This window comes from Equus przewalskii, chromosome 17 (genome assembly GCF_037783145.1).
Source record: "Equus przewalskii isolate Varuska chromosome 17, EquPr2, whole genome shotgun sequence".
NCBI lineage: Eukaryota > Metazoa > Chordata > Mammalia > Perissodactyla > Equidae > Equus > Equus przewalskii.
Genome location: NC_091847.1, coordinates 23,093,927 through 23,117,993, shown reverse-complemented (window position 1 = coordinate 23,117,993; position 24,067 = coordinate 23,093,927). Strand labels below are relative to the sequence as shown.

General features: G+C 35.1%; 1 protein-coding gene across 4 annotated transcripts in view; it reads left to right on the top strand.

Annotated features, from left to right (window-relative positions):
- LRP1B (LDL receptor related protein 1B) overlaps positions 1-24,067 on the top strand; it is a 1,824,802-nt gene that overhangs the window by 1,761,985 nt on the left and 38,750 nt on the right. For all 4 annotated transcript variants that reach the window (XM_070581263.1, XM_070581262.1, XM_070581261.1 and 1 more), the window contains 2 exons: positions 19,510-19,684; positions 23,734-23,838. In XM_070581263.1, coding sequence (XP_070437364.1) covers positions 19,510-19,684; positions 23,734-23,838 — 280 coding nt within the window. The remainder of the gene's footprint in view (positions 1-19,509; positions 19,685-23,733; positions 23,839-24,067) is intronic.

Genomic DNA, 24,067 nt, shown 5'->3' with positions numbered 1-24,067 from the left:
ACAGCTTGCCTTGGCTCTAAATTAACCTGATTTTCTCCCTCAAAAATTCCTCTACCTTAGTCTTTCCTATCTCTGCAAAGGGAAACACTCACTGTTTAGGCTCCCAAATCTTGCAGTCATTCTTGACTCCTTCTTCCTTTCACATCCCACCTTCATTCTCACTTTTACCTTTAAAATATATTCAGAATCTGAACACTTCTTGCTACTTTCATTCTTATTACCTTCTTCCAAGCTATCAGCATCTCTTACCTGAGTTGTTCCTAGCTGCTGCTCTCTGCACCTCTGTATCTATTCTCAAAAGACCAGCCATACTTTGTTTTATCTATATAAAAAATGGATTTCCGTCTCAATCACATTTACAGAGGTTTTTTTTACATCCGGGCTCTCCTGTAATTACTTCTTTTTTTGTATTAGTTCTATTTTTTCATTTAATCTGACTAATGAACTAAGGTATTGCTTTTATTCTCATTTTACAGAGGGGGCTACTGAAGAGGGATAAAGAACCTCTTGAAGATCACACAGTTAGTAGCTAGAAGAGTGGGATTCAGACCCAGGCAATCCAACTCCAGGGCCCATACCCTTAAAAGTTACTTAACATTTTGGTCCCCTGATACTTCCATATCGTTGAGGACCTTGTGGGGAGTGGCATAGGTCTCTGGTCATTGTGGGAAGTGCATGGAACCACATGGAATCAAGCTTTATGCACTGACTTACTTAAGAATCAAGAATAATAGTAAATATTTTGCTTCTGATGTTACATCGGGGGCCACTTTTGCTGCAGCAAAGAGACAGATTCATTTTCAAATTAGTGCTTCCTTTTCTAAGTGTACGTTCTCTTCATATTAGGACAGCCTCTTCTTGATCTGTATAGATGCCACTACTCTAAGCCAATGCCCTTTTTCATGTTGCTTGCCCAACTTACCTCTTAAATGCTATGTATCACAGGCCAACAGTTTATTTGGCAAATACAGTACCATTATATGCATGTATCCCCACTCACACATTGCTCACATCTCATTGCTCTCTCATTTCCCTCTTCTCAACATCATAGTATTCCAGCACAACTTCCATCTACTAGCTCATGGAGTTTTTTTCTCTTTTGCTCCATCATTCTCACACACAACTGATTTCCAAGCAAACTGGGGATAATGCCAACTACTATCCCACATAACGAAGACTCTCATTACTGTTCAAACTATTTTTGTAGCCTCTCATTTATTCTAGTAAAACAACACATCATACTTCCCTATTTGTCAACTTCCCTGGCATCGTGACTTTTTCTTTCTGTTCTCTTCCTCTGAAATGTACTTTCTTTGGATTCCTCCTCACCTTCATGTCTCCATGCCAAATCCTACCCATCTGGCTCTGTCCAGCTTAAGCATCATTTCCTTTCTGAAGTTGTTGACATCCTCCCTCAGTCTGAATTAATCTCTTTCTCTTCTGAATTTTCAAGTCACTGCTTCTTTACTTCTTTCTGGCTCTATTCACTTTTCCCTGATATTATTGTCAACTGTGTGCATTCTTTACTTGTCTGGGAAGACTTCTTTGAGACTGCACCCAACAATGGCATTTGTTGAAAAAAACAAATGAACAAATAGTTAATCATAGGTAAATAAATGAAAGCAGTTTGGAGACAAGTTAATAAAAGAACAAGCAATTTAAGCTACAAAACTACATTTAAGCAAGGTACCGCCATCTGGTATTTTTGTGTGGAGCTATTTCTCAGTTCCCAATTGGTCCATCCTTGTAGAACATTGGTCTTTTTAAATTTTCCCTCATTTTTTTAAGTTGAAGCATCACCATTCTTAATTCTTTCTGAACTAAGTTAAAAAATACTATGTGGCCATCATTATAGCAATTTGGATTCTTAAAAAGAATAAATTCAGTTAGGTCATATTTTAATTGGCAACTTAATAGAATCTCAGTCTGAGGTAGCCTGATGCATTATAAAAGGCTGCATTATAATTTTATTATCACTATTAGCAGTCATAGCACTTCCCGCCTTTTACTGTAAAGCACTTATTAAAATTAACCAATTAATCCTTAGACAGAGGTTAAACAACTTGCTGAAGGTCCCAAAGTAGTGATATTATAGTCAGAATTGGACCCCAGGAGTTGTTGATCAAGATGTCAACAAACATCCCTGCAGTATGGTGATGCTATTCTTTGGCAGCAAAATAAGTCTGTGGACAGTGTCATTAAAATGATAAATTCAGCAGCTGACAAACGCGTAATAAATTTAGGATCTATTAGATGTGAGTCGGCAAGGTTCAATGGACTTGGTGTTCTGTCAAAATTGTATCTTGCGTATACAAAGTCTTCTCTCTATCAATGAAGGAGTGACAGAATGGTTCATTACGGTGCCTAATTAAAGGTCCATTAGTGGGAGGTTGAACATCATTTCTTAGTTGTGCTGAGTAAAAACATTTCAAAACTCTAATGGTGATATAAAATCCTGAGGTCTGAAATGCAAATTAATTTTAACAGCAGCACCCAGGGAGGAGAGACAGAGACAAATAACGGCAAAAGCCAAATTAAATATTCTTTAAGTAAGTTGTTCATGAACAAATATAACTCCATTTCATGATATTCTGGAGCAAGAATTCCTAGTATAAATCAAAAAAATAATAAGCCTGGCATTTTGCTTTTAAATCTGGTTGTTAAAAATGAGGTCAACAATATCTGAGGTTATCTGTAATTAAATAGTAATGACATTAAGGGCAAAAGGGCCAATGAGGACAAACTTAATCAGTGTCTAAGAAGCAGATATTCATCAGGGCCAGCCTGGTGGTGTAGCGGTTAAGTTTGCATGCTCTGCTTTGGCAGCCTGGGGTTCATGGGTTTGGATCCTGGATGTGGACCTATACATGGCTCATCAAGCCATGCTGTGGTGGCATCCCACATACAAGATAGAGAAAGATTGGCACAGATGTTAGCTCAGGGACAATCATCCTCAAGCAAAAAGAGGAAGATTGACAATGGATGTTAGCTCAGGGCCAATCTTCCTCACCAAAAAAATAAATAAAAAAGAACCAGGTATTCAAATCACATGGCAATCTGTTTGTCCTCTCATTGATACTTTCAGAGTCCTCCAGTGATCTTCTTGCAGAACCCTTATACTTTCAATTGGAACTTAGTTTATTAGAAATACACCCACATGACTTACTCCCACTGGTTCCAATAAGTACAGACATTAAGAAGTATCTCAAGTTATAAAATTAGGAGTACCTGACAGTCGTCCAAACGTATCATCTGTTGTAACTGGTATTAGAATCAGAATCTATCAAGTAGCTTATAAAAGCTATGAATTATAGATGTGAGTTTACCATATGTGATGACGATGGGATTATTTTTATCATTTGCTTTTCAGAGCAATTTTATTCCATTGGTCAGTCAGTCAGTGAACATGTTTTGGTGTTTACAGTGAGTCTGTCACTCTGTTAGGCATTGAGGAAGCAGTGGTATCAGAGATATATCCTGCCCTCGACGGGCTTACAATCTAATGTGTGATTCTGAAAAGGAAGCAAGTTATTATAGACAGTTTAATGAAATACAGAGCTGCCAGAACCCAGGAAATAAAACAGAATGCAGCCTCTAGGAAGATTTCTTGAAGGAAGTGACATCTAAGATGAGACTGGAAGAAAGAAGAAGAGAGGAAGCAGGGAGTGGAACAGCGTTTGCAAAGACCCAGAAGGAAAAGCTTTTTGAAATTTGCGTTTTCTGTTTCTATTCGATTTTCCTAGGGGATGGCTGGCAAGGGAAATAATCATTGCATATGTATAATGTATCACAGAGGTATGTGCTCTTTTACATTATTTTATCTAATATATGATATTTTAACAAATGCACATACAACCCTGTGAGGTTAGTATTATTAGTCCAACTTCACACAAGTACCAAAAAATGAGATTAAGCCATTCTCCGTAATCTACCAGGTTAGGGAACATAGAAGCCCCAATTTGTAGCTTTGTAGGTCTGACTCTAAAAGTAGGCTCCTCCTGGTATATTTTCCTGTCATTTAGTATCCTGTTCATTTTGTTGCATCTTTTTAGACTCACTTTGAGAATGCTCGAAGCTCATGGTGCAAACTGGCTCAACCTGGTTGTTGCAAGTTTCCACTCCATCAAAAAGAAACATTGATAAGAATTTTTATCTTGAGTTGATTAAGCCTATGGCAGGCCCAAGCAGAGGAGACCAAAAGACTTTAATAACGACCAGAAAAATACAACAGAATCTTTTCAGCGTTCCTGCTAGTATGAAGACCAATTAGCACTGAGCCCAGAACTCCAAGAAAGGATGTGACTTAAAAACTGAAATTGTCACTCAGGCCTAGCTATTTCCTAGGTATTCAGGTATTCAGGATTCTTAGAACATTCACACCTACCGTGAAGAAGCCTTTTGGAGCCCTGGTTGCCTAGTGTCCCCCGACTCTTTTTCTCTTGGTGAGAAGATAAGCACTGCCTTCATTCAGGCCCTGATCATCTCTGACCCGGGGTACTACCGCACATTCCCTTATGCACCCTTTCTTCCAACCTTGGAAACCTGTTCATTGTCTCCAAAATTTCCTGCTTTAATTGTTCCTACCTCATTTTCTTTCCACATGAGATCCTCAATATCTGCTAAGTCTCTCTAACTCTCCTACCATGTCTTCTTAACTTCCCCACTCAATCCTACTCTTTGGCACTTTCATACTATATTAACATTGTCATTCATGTTCTTGACTCTACCCAACTAGAATAGAAAAGAGGACGTGGTGCTTTGCCTACCTCATCCAGCTTGGGAGTCAACTTAGTGCCTGGACTTAGTAGGTAGTATTAAGTACGTGAATGAATCTAAACAGAGTAGAGCGGTCTCCTTTCCAGTCTGCTGGGCCCACTCTTTTTCTGTGCACTGACAAGATCTCACTCAAAAGGCTGGGCCAGAGTTCTGGACCACCTTTGCTTACAGCTCATTAAGAGCCACAGTCCGTGAGAAACTCTATGCTTGTGTTTTTAGTTTGAAAAAAAATAGTGTAAAGATACAATGAAGTTTGAGTTAACACGTGTGAAGGAAAATAAATATATTTCTTTTTTTCATGTGACCATGATAGAGAATGATGATCTAAGGGTAAGATCATGTAATAATTTTATTATTTTAGTCTAGATAGTTTGGAGGAAATTGTCATAATTGCAGAAAGATTGTTGAAGACAATTTTGTTCCATCAGTAAAACTAGAATTGCTAAAAACAGATTTGTACTATAATGTTATGCCTTCATTTAAAGGAAATGTAAAAATAATAATGAGGGATAGATTTAAGAAAAGTGTGCTTATATAAAAAAGAATTTATTGGAAAGTGAAGAAATCTTTCCAAGCAGATAGTATGTCATTTGTGATCAAAGCACAGTGTTCTGATTATTAAAATTAACTTATTCAACTGCTCTGTATTGAACATGTGTGGGTATCATTTGTTGTTCTAGGCATTGGAAGTACATCAGTGTAAAAGGTCTTTGAAGACTCTTGCTCTACGTAATTTCTGGTGAATAAAAAACCAAATGGCCTATCTTTTCAGATTAAAAGCCAGACAAAGCCACAACGTAGAGTGATATAATCAAAAAGAATCAATTGGAGATGAGAAACAAACTTTATTCCATGCTATTTAGAAGCATATCCTTATGTTTTTTATACAATTAAGTTTCAAATTCCAATTTCATGTTTATAAAGCTAACTATGGATAAACACTTAACTCTGTGTCATGTAACTTGCACTTGGAATTTTAGTAACTATGTTTAATAATTTCAGAAAGTATGACTGAAAAAAATCTTTAAAAATGCTTAATTTCTCTTGTTGGAATCATAGCAGCAACTTTTTTCTATGACAGCTTCACTTGATTTTGAGACAACTCTAATCTCACAATACTCTTGAAACAGTGCTTCACCCATTAATCATGCCATGTTTAGATGGTTTAATCTTCTACTTTTATGCCACATTAGCAGTACCAACAGTTCTTTTTTCAACTTAAGGAAAAGTAAATGTACGAAATAATATGAAAGGCAATGAAAAGCAGCCTTAAAACTGCTTATTTGAAGGTTGAAAATAACCAGTCACACAGGTAGTGGTTAGTAACTGTCTAAAGATGGGTTTGTATTCAAATAAACTGAACATACCCCGTTGGGAGCCCTCAAAATAAAGCAAGGCTTTTCATGAATAGAAGCCATTCATGATTGTGATTCTGCTGTTCTTGGTGTTAAGTAAACAGAATGGATTCATAAATAATTATCTACAAACAGAATTGTGTATTTAAAACAATGTAGTAATAAATCATACATAGGCAGACACACAAATTAAACAAAAATATTTATTTGAAGCTTACCTCAAACCAAGCCAATTACTTCTAGTTAAATGCATTGACTAACATCATTTTTAAAAGAGTTAATTCAAATGTAAATTTAAGAGTAATTTTAAAACATAGTGGTTTATATCAGATTTGGAATGTCAACGGACATGTTTTGAAAAAGGGTTATGAGTCAGAAATCTTGAAATGCTTTAAATAGAAGAAAAGAAAATAGAATTCGTATCGATAGTTAATATGATAATCTCCCTGTTTAACTATTAAAGATTTCATCACTATAAATAGGTAATATTATTCTGTTTTATGCAAAAGATAGAACTTTTTCTGGTAGTTATATTCTGCTAGAAAAATTTTTGTATTTATCTCGAATATTGATAAAAATGGCAAAAGAGTCAGTATGCCATCATTGGTTCTCAAGGTTAAAAAAACAAAACAAAACAAAACCCAAATCTTAAACTTATAGTTTCTGAGTCCCATAGGGCAAAAGGCCAAAGAAAGGAGGGAAGATTTATGAATTACTCTGTGGTTATGTAACCTACCAAATCAAAAAAAAAAAAAAAAAAAACACAAACAATCTTTGCTTAAATCAAAGCAGTGCATTCCTAGGTGTATTTATTTCTTCAGTTTCATTCTCATGAATGCAGAGATAGAATTATGATGTTTGATTTAAATAAATGAATATATTTTAAAATCCATCATTTTCCAAAAAGTAACATTAAAAAGAGCAAAAGTTAAATTAAAAGGAGATCACCAATAACTTTTCACAATATAGGTGCTTAATTATATGAAAATGAGCTTTCAGGAGAAAAAGCCATTTAACAGGAGTGGCCACCATAAAATCAAATACAACTGAAGTATAGACACTGAGAAACAGGAGGTCACTTGGTTCAGAATAGCACTAGCAGATTAATCCAAAGACCAAGTAGCTAAATTTGAATTCTAGATCTGCATTACCACTTGGAGATCCATGACTAAATCCTTGCTTATAGTATGACCTAATTTTCAGTTTGATGAAATAGTTTGCGCTTTATCTATTAGTTCTGAGGGTTGAGAAAAATTGTATGGCAATGATCTGAGAGCAAGCTTTCTTGAAAATCAATTGATATAAATAATCAGCATAGTGGCAGAAACAAATTGGTGTGGCTATGACCATGTAATGAATGACGGATTATTTAACTGACTACTCAATTCTCCTCTGAGGCCGAGAACTCAGATCACTTCCATGGTACCTTCCAGACCATGAAGAACCAGAATCAACTTAGAATTTTTCAACTCTAGATTTCAGTGGTCCTTAAATTGGAATGTAATGTAGGCTTCTGATCCTTTCAAGAATCTCTTGTTCAAATAAAACAAATACATAAAATGTTTTGCCTATCATTTCAGTGAGTTTCTGGAACTTCATTGAATACATGCTCTAAGCTCCTTTCCTGGAGTCTGTCAAACTGGAATTCAGATTTGAGGAAGAAACATTGAGTTTTAGAGGTGATGATATAGAGTTAAAACATTATTTCAGAGTCATTTAAAACTATACAAAGTGGAAAGTTGTGGGCTGACAAATAGTATTCTACAATGTTGGATTTTCGATTTAGTTTTAGCATCACGGGTAAAATTTGGCCACGATTTGTAAAAAATAATGATAATAATTATTACTATCTGCTTCTCAGAGTTGGGAGTTTCAAGTGAGGTAATCTATAAGAAAAGTCCTTTGTAAATTTTAAAATCAAATGCAAATATTTACTTTTAAAATTTTCATTTTTAATGGATATTTCCATGCCTATCATTTATAATATACAGTTAATATGTATTTTAGGTAATAGCTATTTAGGTAATATATAATTTGAACAATAAAAATAGATTTAGTAGTTTTATAACATTCGTGGATGTGATCTGAGATGCTTTTTAAAAATAATTTCTGTGGAGGCTGGCCAGTGGCATAGTGGTTAAGTTTGCACACTCTGCTTTGGCTGCCCGGGGCTCACCAGTTTGGATCTCGGGCACAGACCTATGTGCTGCTTATCAAGCCATGCTGTGGCAGGCGTCCCACATATAAAATAGTGGATGATGGGAACAGATGTTAGCTCAGGACCACTCTTCCTCAGCAAAAAGTAGAGGATTGGCGGCAGATGTTAGCTCAAGGTTAATCTTCCTCAAAAAAAAACCCCCAAAATATCTAAAATGGTGCATGAATTTAGGATGGACTTCTACAGGGAGTCACATGAAAGTAATGAAATCAGGTCATTGAAGAAAAGAGTTTCTTGAGTAGGTTTATCTTCCACACACAGGTTAGACTGTGACTGTGCAATGAAACTTATTGAAAGCTGGGGAGTTTAGGCTAATTCTATGGACTGCTCCATTTCTGGGGATTTAGTGGGTGACATCTTTCATTCACATGGCAGCCTGGGGTGTCCAGTAGTTGGTTCATTGATCCAGCAGCTGAGTGTCTGTTCCATGCAGGCACCAGATATCCAAGTGCTCTTTTATTGGGACTTGATAACGTCTGTCTTTGCTTCTCAATCTGATTTTCCTCTTTCATCTCCCACCTTCCTCTCCCCATCTGAACTCACACATACACATCCTGACAAACTCTAGTTAGTTTCAAGAGTAAAACAAGTCTCCACTGATCCCATAATCACATAAATTTATAACTGCCTCTGGGCTTTTAAAACCAAAAAATCAGCAGTATGGCTTTTGTTCTCTGCTTTCTGAAGTGCCCTGGCTTTCCAAGGGGCAGTGCTCATTCATTAATTCAACAAATATTAATAGAACATGTAATATGTACTGGCCCCTGAGGCTTGGGATTTAGTCATGAATAAAACAGAAAACTGCTCTTACAATACACTTTAGTATTTATAAATAATACGCAAACATGTTAGCTGTCAGATGGTGATAAATGAGATGAAGAAAAATACGGCAGGGTAAATTAAGAACCCAACTACTGTCTGAATGGAGGGAAGAGTCGGGAATCTACACAAACAAACCCACATAGTTACTGTATCAAAAGTTTCTTGCTACGGTATCTTTTTGTACACTGTGTGCATAAAAGAGTAATAACTTAATCTCATTGCCTTAAGGTTGAAACAATTTACAAGGATGTTTTCCAAGAATAATAATCTTCCTAAATAAAAATTATCTGGGATTAAATTATTTTATTGAAGGACCAGTCCGTTGGTGTAGTGGTTAAGTTTGTGCGCTCTGCTTTGGCGGCCCAGGGTTCTTGGGTTCAGTTCCTGGGCATGCACCTACACACTGCTCATCTCGCAATGCTGTTGCAGCATCGCACATAGAAAATAGAGAGAGATTGGCACAGATGTTAGCTCAGTAACAATCTTCCTGAAGTGAAAAGAGGAAGATTGGCAACAGATGTTAACTCGGGCCAATCTTCCTCAAAAAAAAAAAAATTATTGATTAATAACAGCAATTTAATGCGTACTTGTAATCATATTAGAGGTTAAATGCTACTAACAATAAATTTAAAATAATTTTCTGTAATTTTTGAGTTACTATAAAAGTCTTAGTAAAGTGGAAAGCTGATTATTATCCATCAATGACCTATTTTACACCTACACATCTGACCTAAAGGAAACATGCACATTGGACCAGGGGAAATCTTTTATAGTTTTACATATTATTCTGCTGGATGACCTTTCCAAGGTGATATTCTCAATGTTTCAGTGAACTCTGATTAAACAGTAATCACTTCTATATAATTTGCTGTTTTTCTTCTTGATATCACACCAGTGTAGAAACCTCTCTCTTTATATCTATATTGATATCAATATATTGATATAGAGGGATACATATATGTTATGTATTGTGCAAGGTAACATATTGAAGGAATACTAGAAGGAAGTGTATCTAAGTATGTCAGAAATCATTATGTTGACATGTAGATTTCAAGTGAGTAGCTTGAAGGAAGGAAAAAATTAAGGATGGAAGGATAGAAGGGAGAAGAGAGAGAGAGAAAGAAAACTGTACACATAGAAACTGCATAGTTTGTCTAGGATGGCCTCATCCTCTCCCAGTATGATGAGGTGGGATATTCGCTGGCCTCCAGTTAAGCTTTAACATGATGACAATGACTTTCTTCATGATATGTCCATCTGAGATGATCTTTTCCATGATTACCTCCTACCCAGCATTCTTTATCTTCTGTTTCTCCATGAAACTCTTTCCAATTTTCTAAAAATGAATTATTACTTTGTGCTCTGAATTGTCTTAAAAAAAATTAGTCCCATGTATTGATTAACTAAAATCTTTTATTGATCTTGGTTTTTTTCCAACCTTGTTAGCCTGAGGGTTCTATCAAAGTATAGGCATTCTGAGGGCGTGGGCAATATTAACACAATAGATCCTATTTACACGGAAGAAGTTAATAAATTTCATCAGGCTGAAATTAACTGAACCTTAATACATACTCAACGTTCTGATGGAGAAATTAGGGCCTAAATATGGTAAATGGCTTTTTTATGGTCAGAGTTTCATTCTCGTGCTATATGTGCATGCTTCATTCTCATTCTATTTTTAAGGCATCATGTGCTTATTCATGTATTTGGTTTTCACTTGGCCTCATGTGATAAACCATATTTAGCTGTCATCTGCAAGTCAGCTTGTTTACAAGTCTCAAAAGACTCTCCATCACTTTATAAATAGTTACTTGCTAAAACCTTTAATAGCTGAATCACTTTAAAACATAGAGGAACACTCAACCAAGAACACTATTTATAAACAAAAGTTATATAGGTTTCTCTGATATTTGAAAAAAATATTGCCATGGTAGTTTTATGAGTTAATTTTTTTATTATTACTAAAATTATTGAAGTAATTTGAAACAGCAGTTTGTTGAAAATTTAAATGCTGGTATGTTTTAAATCTCACATCATATGTCTCACTCAAATCAAAGTTGTGATACCTTGGCTTTCTGAATTTTACATTTTCCTTCTATGTGGATACTCAAAGATGGCACTGTTTGCTCAGAGTGGATTTCATTCTTTTAAATTTTTCAGTTTTCTCTATAGAAATACGTGGGATATATTTCTATTTTTAGTAATAAATTAGAAAATGCTAATTTTCTTAGACATCCTTTCCTGATGAAAATTTATCAGCTCTAATCAGAGTTTTGCACACGTTTTTTCCTTGGTGAATATTTAATTGGCAAACCTGGATTCAATGTTTGCATACTTTATTAAACTCGGCTCTAAAATTGGAAGATATATTTAGGAGTATGCAATAAGTTTAATTAGTAAAATATCATAGGCTGTGTAAAACATTTGAGGAATGTAAAAAAGAATATACTCTAATATTTCTTAAATCTATTTTTCTGTTTACTTACATAATCCTTCAAAGACAGCAATCATAAAATTCTAAGCAAATTTATGTTACTTTACCTCTTTCGCCTCCTAAATCTTGCTAGATGAAAAACCGACTCTAGAGAAGGAAAGGCCACAATTACTGTTGTTAACATATTGTGAATCTTAGAACTTTTCCAGAAAACCTTCCAAATATTTTCATCCTAAATAAGATGTCAGTACATGGTAACACCTCAGGCATGTCTTACTTTGAGGTTTCTTGGCTGTTATTTTGGTTTTTTACTTATCTGGAAGGACCCAGAGTTGATCCTGCCTCATAAAGAACAGATCACATGAATGGCTAGGTGTTCCCTTCAAGTAAGAACCCAGTGCTGTAGACCATTTGTCAATTGCCAGAGGCAAATATCCAACTTGGGTTGAGATGGGGGACTGAGAGTGACATGTGACATGTGAATGTGCCTGATACTGCACATCATGGTGACATCTGGTGGGCCTGCTGCTCTTGCTGCCACAGGGCCCTTAACGTTCTGACTGGTGGCTAAACCCTCAGATATCTATGTAGATGGGGGCATGTTCGGTTTTAGATACACATAAGGGAAAGAGAACACCAAAGATTCAAAGTTACTTTCTAGATTCTTTTTTTCTGAGCAAACGTATGAATTATTGAATAAGAAAACTGAAAGCTTCTTTTCTAGAGTTAGGTTTATTTGGGTTTGAATTTCATTTCTCCTCTTGTTGTTGTGTGGTCTTTGGCAAGTTGCTTAACCTCTCTGTGTCTCAGGTTAGTCACCTATAAAATGAGGATAATATCATGTAATACATGACATTATAACAAACACATGTGCCTGGCACGTAGAAGACAGCTGAAAATGAGTGTTTATCATCATTGTAATCATCATTTGCATCATTTTACTCAAAATAGGCTCTAATTGGCCTTGATGATATAAAGGGCGTTGTTGACAATGGGTTGATGAGGGGGGAATTATGACATAAACTTAGGCATACTTAGTAATACTGCCTCTGTTCAAAGATGACCTAAGGGTGTCTTGGAGAAATTAGTCCATTAACTCAGATGAGGTCACATTGTCAGCCAGAGGAAGGATTGAAGTTAACTTCCAAGTCCCTCATATTCTGGCCAACGATTTTGATTTTTTCTTTTTCTTGTTATGTCACCCTAGTATAAATGTTCATCAAAAGTTTATAAAATACCATTGTTGGCTGTCCTGGAAATTCTTCTACATTTCATACATACATGGAAGCAGCCATTAACCCCCCTGAAGGGAAAACATTCACAAAATTCATAGAACCCGCTCTCCTGGGACACAGTTAAATCACATGAAGGTGGAGTGTGAATTGCACTGAACCTGCAGCTCCGTTATAGGATGCCTGGAGATATGCACTGAGGATTTACCTAGTCTCCTTTGTGAAAGTAATCCCATTTTACGTTCAATTTATTGTTGTTTGTGTGTTTGTGTGCAGTCCTAAATTATCAAATGCTTTCTTAAATTATGAATCTTAAAGTCAATTCACGCAACTTATTTTTTTTTGGCCAGGTCAAAATTCCTTGAAGAAGAGCAATTGATGTACATACATATAATTGTATGAGATAGTCTCCCCTGTATAACTATTCTGTATTCCCAAATGAAGACTCTCCAGGCTCCCCATTATTCTTACTGAGTATCTTCAACTCCTGTTTAGGTGGTATTATTTTGGTTGGGCTTCCTTCTCTTTAAATACATTTCACACTTCACTAGCTTTGCAATGTGAGTAGTCCACGTGCAAATATGAGTTAATAGCTAAATAGGCTTAGCAATTACTTTTCAATGGGAAGAAATATTTGGGAAAGAAGTTAAATGCAGCTAGAGATTTTATAGACATCTGGCTCTCCATGAATATTCATAAACCTGTATATATAGCCATACATACACATATTTTTATGTGGTCTATTAAGATATTGTAAAAAGATTAAAGGAAGAAGTTTTTCCTTGTATTTCTGGTTGCTTAAAAAGGAAAGAGAGAGAAAGAGAGAGGCAGAATGCAATAACAATCTCCCTTGAAAATTACTTCATTTCTGTTGCAGAAAATAGCCATTCACTTATTCTCCAGTTACTATCTACCTAATTACCATATGAATACTCTGTAATTATATATCCATCGTTGTCCTTTAGATTACATGATTGTGTTTGGTGCTACTATGCAGTTCTCAGTGTAATTACCCTTCAGAGGTTATAACAATTTTTATATTGTGAATATAAAGTGTTATTATATAATTTCATGGTAATCTCTACTTTCTTAGCACAGATTAATTACATTTCATTATTGCTCCTCCTTATCATATGCAGAACATCTCAATTGTTATGCCATTCAGGTCAGTAAATGCTCAAAACTTATGAGATGGAATGTTCCATAGAAAGGAAAATTTTGTTAGTAGTAAAATATGTGTAGGCTCTTGCCACAGTGGACGTTATTCAGATCAATTTTGGTTCCTTTTTTCTTGTCTTAACCTTTCAGTTGGGTTGTCAGTTCTCTGAGAGCTAGTGTCCTTCCTTGTATTTCTGAACTCTTCCCATAGCTCCCAGTACAATTAGTCAGATGCACTTACAATTAGTCCTCAGCAAATAATCAGTTACGGACCCACCACTTCCATTTTATTGTCATGGTTAGATTACTCATGTTGCTCAAAATGAGATCAACTATGTTGTTCCACCAGCTTTCCTTTCCATAAATGCAGACTGTTCCTGCTGAATGCTTACCAGCCAATCTGGCTAGACTCTTTTATCTTTCATCTTCAATCCCTCTCTTTTATCTTCAGTCTCTTCCTTATTCCAGCCCCTCCAACAAAGTCTGCTATCACCTATATTTTCTTCTAACCTGTCTTCTTTTAGTCTACCACGTCCCCCTCCCCCCCCCACTTTTTTCATTTCCAATAACTATTAAAGCTAAATCTAAAATTTGAAGAAAAAAAAGATGATAGTTCATGGGAGGGAGGGGTGTGTGTGTGTGGCTATGTCTATGTATCACAACATAGAAGACAATCTCTTCTGCACACCTTGGTGTTAACCAACTACCACATCCACATCCCTAACTCTTTGTTCTTTAAGAAGAATTTTTAAATTTTTTATTTAGATTTGTCATTGCCTCATAATCAGTGACATTTCACATAGTCAAAGTTGAAATATATAAAAAAAGCAGAAAGCTATGAAAGTTCTGCAAAGGCAAGTTCAGCCAAATAATTGATAGTCATAGTGATAAATGAGTCATTGATGAAAATATCAATATATTTTATTTAATAAAATTCATATCTGTCTTACAGAAAGATTACTTTCAAAATGGTTTTAAAGCCTTTTTGATGCTAACAGGGGTAAGCTCATGGGTTAGCTATTTTTCAGTGCTCTGGGATAAGAAAAGTGTTCTTCCAGTAACTGCTAAAGCTCTCTGCTCGTTTCAGTGGTTATTTGGTCAAGGCAGGATCCTTAGAAGCAAAGTGAACAGTCGCATACCGAAGGAGCTTTCTCACATACTATTCTTCTTCATACTTCGCTAAATTTCTACTAGATTGGGAAGTGCTAATGAAGTATTCCTTTTATTAGATAAACAGCTGAAGAGATGCTTAGAACTTAAGTATGAGTGTGTAATAATTATTTGAGAGTATACAGAGAGGGGACATTGATGAAAATACAGCATATATTTATACAAGTTTTACACGTATGCTTGTAATTCAAAGTGGGTTATAGCTGAGAAGGGAATGAGAGAGAAGTTAGGTAGCATTCCTATGACTTAGTATACATTGTTTTCATGATGTTGATGCAATTGCAGAGAGTGTGGACTTTGGTTGAATGACCCAGTTTATAAGTAGACAGCACCATCAGCTGTCTCAGATTCTTGCCTAGTCGTGCACATAATATGTGTAATGATTAAACTTGAAATGACAGAGAGCACTTGAAGGAATTATTTTGCTTTCAAATTTGCATGTATCCAAAGCTTATGTGGTAGTTTAAATATCAGATGCTAAGGTCCCTTATTAAGGAAGATCTACTTTCTCCTCTATTCAGGAATCTTGGAGTTGGAATTGAGTAAATAGAGAGGGCTTTAAGATAAAGAAAAAGGAAAGAAAGAGACAGAGAGATGGAGGGAGGGAGAAAGGGTGGAAATATACGTTCAAAGAGTTGGGCCTTAGAATCCTAGCAGTGGTGCAGAAAACAATCCAGCCAAATGTACAACTCAGCAACTTTTACGTGCTCCGTGTCTTAAGCCTAATAATGGATTAGGGAGATAATCAGAAAATTTTCCTAGAAAGGTGTTGGGAGGCAACTCTGGCTGGGCTGGAGTGTAGCGAGTATCTCTGTCCCTGAACTTCAACTTAGCTTAAAGGGCTAAGCATATGAACCGGGAGAAATGAAATGTCTTCCATTTGAATGTCTGTACAGAAAAGGTTCTGAGCTTAAAATGATTTATGCCTTTTTGTAGAGGGGAAAAAGGAGCATGGCTTAACAGCATGCAATTTAGAATTATTTATTAAAATATAAATTCTAATATCTGCTTATTTCACAATTTTATCTTAAGAAACATTTCTTTTATATTCTTTGGATTCCATTCTTATGCCATGAGGCCAATAAACTGCATTGAATAATGTGTATCTAACATGCTATGAGTAAATATTGAAAGTACTAAAGGGTGGGAAATTTCCTTTAAAGCATAAAAAGTGGACCATGAATTCCTTTTAAAAATAATGTCTGTAAGAAGTAAAACTATTTAGCTTACTTAGCAAATTAACCAGAATTTCTAAAATTTTCTAATTGTAGTTTGTATGCCATTAGGTTAAAAAAAAAAACCTTTCTATTGAAGCATAATATACACAGAAAAGTTTAAAATCACAAGTATACAGTTCAATAAATTATCAGGAGATGTACACACCAGTGTAAACCAACGTTCAGGTCAAGAATAAACATTATCAGTACCCCATATGCTCCCTAATGTTCTTCATCACTATCCTTTCTCTTTTCCCCAAAGATAACTCCTTTTTGATTTCTAAAACCATGGATTAGTTTTGCCTTTTGAACTGTATATAAATGAAAAAATAGTGTATATGTTTTTGTGTTCAGCTTTTTCCTCTCAATATTATGTTTATGAAATTCATCCATGCTGTTGCTTATAGCTGTAATGTTTTCATTTTCATTTATCTATCTATACATACATACGTATATATAATATAAATATAATATATAATATAAATAAAATATTTATTTATATTCCATTGTATGAGTGAACCACAGTTTATCCATCCTTCTTGGCATGCCCATTTGGATTATTTTCAGCTTTTGGCTATTTCTAAAAAGGTTGCTGTTCATATTATGTACGTGTTTTTCTGCAAATGTGCATGCTTTTTTCTTGGATGTATATTGAGTAGAAATGCTAGTTCATAAGGTGTGTTCACATTTAATAGATGCTGTCAATTGTTTTCCATATTAGTTGAGCCGATTTACATTCCCAATTGTAGTGTATAAGAGTTTCTACTATTTGTTGTCAATTTGGTGGGTGTACAATGGTATTTCTTTGAGGTGTTAATTTGTATTTCCTTAATTACTAATGAGTTGTGTATATTCTCTTGTCTTTTAAATTATAGTCTAAAACAGATTTAATTTATGCAACAAAATTACTTATAATTAGTAAATGGTAGATAAGTTTTTAACTTTGCCATTTAGGTGAGTGCAAACTATTCCTTGCTACAGTGTGGTAAAGGGCAATCATCAACTCTCAGAATCTTAACCCAGTTCTTTCTAATTTCTCAGGTCTTCTCAGCATTATGATTATAAAAACAAAGAGATTCAAATTTTAGGTTAAAAATTACATTTTAATAAGAGCTCACAATGTTAGTAGAGAAATAAGCTTTCAGGTCAAATCAAATCCATTGATAACTATTACACAGTGTAGTCCCTTTGCTAGTCAGTAATATTATCTCCAGATCATCATTTCTTACATGCCTAGTTTCTGAATTCTAGTTCCTCAGCCCGTCTCATGTGGATCACTTGGGCTCAATTTCATATTTATGAACTAGAATCTAGGGGTGGGTGTTGGGCGATAGAGAAGCGAGCTGAAATTTTCATTTGGGTATAAGTCATCTACGTGATTCTGATGAATTATCAACTATCGAAACCTCTGAATAAGGACATAACATGAAGATCTTGGAAAGATACATCAGCCAACTTCTCTGTCCCATCAGACAACTGAACCAGGACCAAAAGATAAAATTTAAAGCAACTGGGGGCAATATTAAAAGAGCTCTCTGTCAGTAGGAGGTGTCTAGCAACCTGACTACTGAAAGTTGCTCTTTAGAGATGTCGGCGTTGAAGGGGTGGTACTAGATGATCATATAGGCTGCTGCTAATATATTCTTCATAAATAAAAACAGAATTTGTGTTGCGTACGCCACACCTGCCAAGCCTAGAACAACTGTAAACAGACACCAGGATGGACGGATACTAATATTGACTTAATTTTTAGATCTCCAAGTCTCTCAACTTTTGAAAGTGCTACTTTTCTTAAATATAGACGAAACCCATGTTAATAGACTTTAGCCTCGACTCTCAATGAGGGTACTTGGCGTAGTGCAACAGCAAGCAAAAGAATGCTTGAAATAAATTTCCATAAATATCAAGCAAGCTTGTCAATAAATTTAATTTCTATCTGATTTAATAAAGGGCCAGATAAATATACAAACACAAGAATTGTAAATTATGTTTTAATTTTCCTCACCTGCTGTAATTGTCTTCAAGCAGGTGAAAGTTTATAAATTGTGATTTTTATCTCAGCTAATCTTATTTAACATTGCTTCACAATTAGAGAGCTAAAAGGAAATTGCAGCTTCTAAACAAAGTCTGGGATGGATTTAATCAGTTCTTGTGCTTAAGAATATTTGTATTATAAATTTCAATATTTTGAATGTGGTAAATTATAATATATTCATAAATAAGCATACATATAGATTTGTCTCCTTTTCAAAAGACCGAGGCAGAATGTCTAATTCAAAGTTAGTGTGACTTTTGTATTACCAAATGGTCTTTGTTTTATTACTCATGTCCAAGAGGTATAGAAATATTGAAGAAATCTTCCTTTGCAGTTGAGAAAATTGTCTGTAACGCTCAGTAAGAAACATCTTTCAAATAAAAGGGCTCAGGTTACATGGAGGTTTTCTCTCTGGCTAATGGGGAGTTTAGGCTCTCACCTAGAAGCTGGACAGTAGCCTAGACTTCTGTTATCACTTCCCACCCAGGATGGATCTGTTAGTTTCCCAATTCGCTTTTCTCTTGGAGTAACATGAGAGGCGCAACTACTTGTCTGCTTACCTGCCCAGGTGTTCAGAAATACCTGGGCCTGTTATGTGTGTGTAGAGGGAGATTTCTTCCCACCACCCCAAGGGCTAGTGCAGAGGTAGGGGTACCCTGCTCCCCACACACTACCCTGTTCTCTGGATGAAAATGGATGTGAGGAGAGGCAATGATAAATGACATCTAAAGAAATCTTGAGCATTTCTGCTCATTTCATTATGATAGTAATATTGCTCGTTAGAAGGAAAGCTAAGCAACTTTGTTAACTTAAACTTTAACATGCAGAACCAAAAGAGTTTTTCAGCTAGTATGACATCAATATAACCTATCTCCTCTTAGCCAGATGAAATAATGCCTAGCTCAGGTAAAAAGAGGAATCAATAGCATTATTAGAGAATTCTAGTTACATATAATTACAAGCTGCTTTGCTAAATTATTCTACCTATTGATTGACCTTTCTTAAATATTAAATGAAATGGTAACATTTATTGTGACTGAAGAAAAACTTCTTGTAATATACTTTCATTTTTCTGTTGTATATTCTTCCTAGATGTGTGTCATCACTACTGCGTGAATTCTGAATCCTGTACCATTGGGGATGATGGCAGTGTTGAATGTGTCTGTCCAACACGCTATGAAGGACCAAAATGTGAGGTTGACAAATGTATAAGGTGCCATGGGGGGCACTGCATTATAAATAAAGATAGTGAAGATATATTTTGCAAGTAAGTGGACATCTAGCTTAATTTATAAAGCATCTGAACCCACAAGTATATAGCAGTCCAAGAATAAACTGTGAAAAAAATGTAAATTATTTACATTCTAAAATTCTATATGGCAAGCATTGCATCCTCTTTTTTTTTTTTTTTTTTTTTTTGGCTAGAGATGAGGTTCAATTCATTTCAATTAAATCGAAACTTATTCAATACCTATTAATTTTATTTGGGGAACATGAAAATTCATCATGTAATGATGTAGTCAGATCATTCTTTGCATAGAATATTCCTAAAAGTAAGCAAGAAATAGTGAAATGCAACATACCTTCAAAATGCTATATGTAAAATTCCCAAATTAGAATAGCTCAGATTTTTGTTTCGTCATTGTTATTGACAGTGAGTGCTTTTCTCTTGTTACAAAATGATCCTTTGGGAGAGGGGCCAAAGACTGTCTAAGGGAAATAAATTTAATCTTTTTTTTATCTGCCATTGAACATTATGGTCCAAAATAAGTAGCAGGAATAATGTTTCCTAGGAAACAACAACAACAAAAATCTCCAAGTTAGACTTTGGTTACGGTGCCTTTTGCCCTTTAGCTTTAAGATCAGGTGAACGGAAAACAGAACATGACAGCTAAACGGTAATGCCATTCAGCTTTTATCATGAAACAAGTTTATACCACTGAGGTTGGAGATCAATCCTCACTCTGGACTTCTTTTAACAACCTTTTAACAGAAGGGCTTATAAAAGACTGGACTCTATCACTTGCCTTGCTTAAGAGTATAATAAATGAGAATATGAGCTAAAAAGCATGCTGTAAAGTGTTCACGCCAGGGCCTCCACCAAGACAGCTCTGCAAGAGTGCCAGCCCTGACTTATGTTGCTCTGCCAAACAAGGCCCAATAAAATTTTATTACAGACAGCATCAACAGTTTTTTTCTTTTTTGTTTACTCTCATTTTAGAATTTACTCTGAATATGATTTGTGTCATCGTTATGAATGACATTTACTGAAACCCTCAAATTGGGTCATTTGAAAGTGCATTATTTTTAAGTAAAGCAATTGAAAATATGACTAATTATAACTATGTGCTTTCAATAAGTACATAAAAGCAAAATGCATTTTCATATAAACTACCAAAATTATGTTTGCTCATTAAGCTCATTAGTTCTTTGTGATGCAACTTTAGCATGACAGAACATTATTTCAATTAGTGGGCATAGATTTTTCTTCATGTGCAGTGTACCATATCGGGAATGGAATGTACCCCACTCCATTCACACAGGGAATCACATACCCCACTCCATTCACACAGGGAAACATGGACCATCGTCTGAGAAAGGCTGTGAGCCACAATTTCCTACTGAGTTTAGCTTGGAAAAGCTCATGCAGACACACACCCAGTTTCCATTACATAGAGAAGTTCCATATCAAGAAAGAAGGGCAGGACTCTTAGAGCCCTCAGTAGTGCCTACTATTCTGAGAAAATTGGCTATGTCAACCTAGAAACACCAGAGCCTCATAACCTGAGTAGGCTATTGAGGTCCAATATTATAGTTCTTGACACTTAAGAAGTCATTTTGGAAAAGTATATGTCAGAATGGATAAATAACAGTTTATAACAGTGAGTAGATAGTGGAAGTTTACACATAGGAGTATAATACTTGGATTTATCAAATAAGCTATATAACATACGAGCCTGACAATACAAACTAGACTCTGGGTATTCTGAAACTTATTAGATGTTTGTTTTCTTTTCTAAGATGTTTTCATCTTAGCATTAAAGGAAATTTATAGTGATGTTGGAATTTCTGTTTCATAGGTAAAGAACCAATACTAAAACAAAATCACAACTGAGTTAAAGTAAAGCTTTTTTACTTAAATAGGAAAATTCAAGCCGCCATGTGTACTTGTGATTCCAAATAGTCAGGTGTGTTGACAGAATAGATATCTTGTCAAATGTAATGAGTCTAATCTTTAAAATAGTGCTAATTGCATATTTATCTCTCTTCTGGAAATCTAAGTAAATATTGATGAAGAAAGACTTGCTCATAATTTTGAACAGTCTAAATAATACCTCTGCGCTGTCAATTGTGATGGGAATTCTTTGTGTGTACTGCACAACTGGTAATTAACTTTTGGAAAGTAATATATCACAAATTGTGTGTGTGTGTGTATATCACATATGCCTTTAAGAAATGAAATTATGATGAAAAAACATTAAAATATGAGTTGTACTCTTTGAGATAGTATACTGATTTGGACAATTTGTATTTCAAATTTGAAATATTTACAAATTTCTGTCTTCAACTTAGGATTCAAACAAAACCTTTAGAAGGAGAGACAACATCTTTTATAATTCTTGGAAGCAGAAATTTAAAAGCAATCATTAATTAGGATTTTTTTCTCTTTTAAAAGCTGATATTGGTGTATAGTTATATTTTTTTGGTGGGAAATCCTTTAATGTATAATTAGCTAATTTTTTCTCTTTGACACTGTCCCTTTGAAAGAACAAAAGCTATACCTCTCTGCTCTTTGATTTTCAAGGAGGCTGGGCATAGAAGGCAAGGAAAAGTCTTCAACATCCATTTAGCATATCAGACACTGATATGACTTAATGTGTCCTTGACTCGTTTTGTATTCAGATTCTCTGTTAAATCTTGGAAACTTTATGCCACTTCCTCCTTCCCTATGTTTGGTTCCACTTTCACATTTCTCCATTTTACATCTAGTACATAGTTGACTCATTCCTTCTGTTTATATATTTTTTTAAATGTGATTTTAAAATCCAGACTTTTACAAAATATCTTTAAATTAAATACCTGGGAAACTTATAAGCAATTTCAGTGCATTTCCAGCAGCCCTACCACCAATGTGAGGTCAAATAAATATACACAGAATAAATGAACTACAAGACTGCCAACCGATTATTTCAGGCATCTAACCTGTCACTGGGAATTGCCCTTTGATGGATGTACCGCAATACATATCCATCACGGAGAGGATCACAGTGATCAATCAATGGTATTTCAGCCTGATTTTTTTGACAAGGGTATGTCCAGATTTATTGTGATACCATTGATTGCTTCGTAGCACCTAGTACTAACATGATCTCATAATCAGAACATTGGCATGATCTGTTGTAATTCTGATTGGAATGTCAATGTACTTTTTCTCTGTTCCTCGAACAATTTTCAATGTCCAATCTAATAGTCTTATTCATTTAAAAATATAACATGGCAACTAAGAAATTTCTGTATGTTTTCTATTATACTATGCTTGATTTTCCCACGTAGCAATAGCCAGAGTGTTTCTTCTTATCTCAGACATGTAACGTGCTGTAAATTAGAATCACTTCCGTAAGTTTTAAAAGGAAGCCTACTCCATTATTTTGTTGCCATATTGCATGGTGTCCCTGTAACATTACTGTTTATTTTTCCAATGAACCGTTCCATGTTTTTTTCCTGTTAGAATAAGAAGAGTTTGACATTAATTACAGTACTTATTCAAAGAGAAACAGTAGGATAAATGACTACAGGATAATCCTATAGTTTCTTACAAAATGTGACATCTAAAACTCATAACAATTCTTTGGATCAGATTTTCCAGTTTAGAAGGAATAGCTGAAGCATTTGCTTCTGGAATATTTGGTAATGTAGTTTATAAGTCATACCAATGTCACCAAACCCTAGTTATATGAAAAGAGAATAAGATACTGATGCTAATGTAATCCTGAAGTGTAATGCTAATCCATGAAGTGTAAGTGATGGACATTAGAGTACATTTTTTCACACCTATATCTATCTGTACTAAATTTCTATATTACACAAATGGGTTGAAAATTTTAAAATTACCAAAAGAAAAATTTTATTTCTCATCATTCTGTTAAAAAAAAAAATCTTTGCCTCCAGCAAGTCTGTCTTTCTGAAAACTTACTTTTAGCCAGCCACTCCATTACTCCTCTATGATGAATATTCTCATCTGCCGAGAGTTTGTGTCAGATTTCAACAATAATGATGCCAGAAACAATGAGATTTTTTTTTTCTTTGTTGCTGCAGCTGCACTAATGGAAAGATTGCCTCTAGCTGTCAGTTATGTGATGGCTACTGTTACAATGGTGGCACATGCCAGCTGGACCCCGAGACAAATGTACCTGTTTGTCTGTGAGTATTTTATAACGTTGTGGGCATTTTCTGATACGATTTTGCATGTACGTGGAATCCTCCTCTATTGATCTTCTTTCTTGGAGTAATGCATTTTAAATGAATGTTTCATGGACATCTCTGATCAAGTATTGTCCCTCACTGGCTCACGTGCTCCAGAATCTCCTCCTTCATCAATTTGCTATTGATTTCATAAGGAAGAGCTCATTCAATTGTTAGCATCATACCC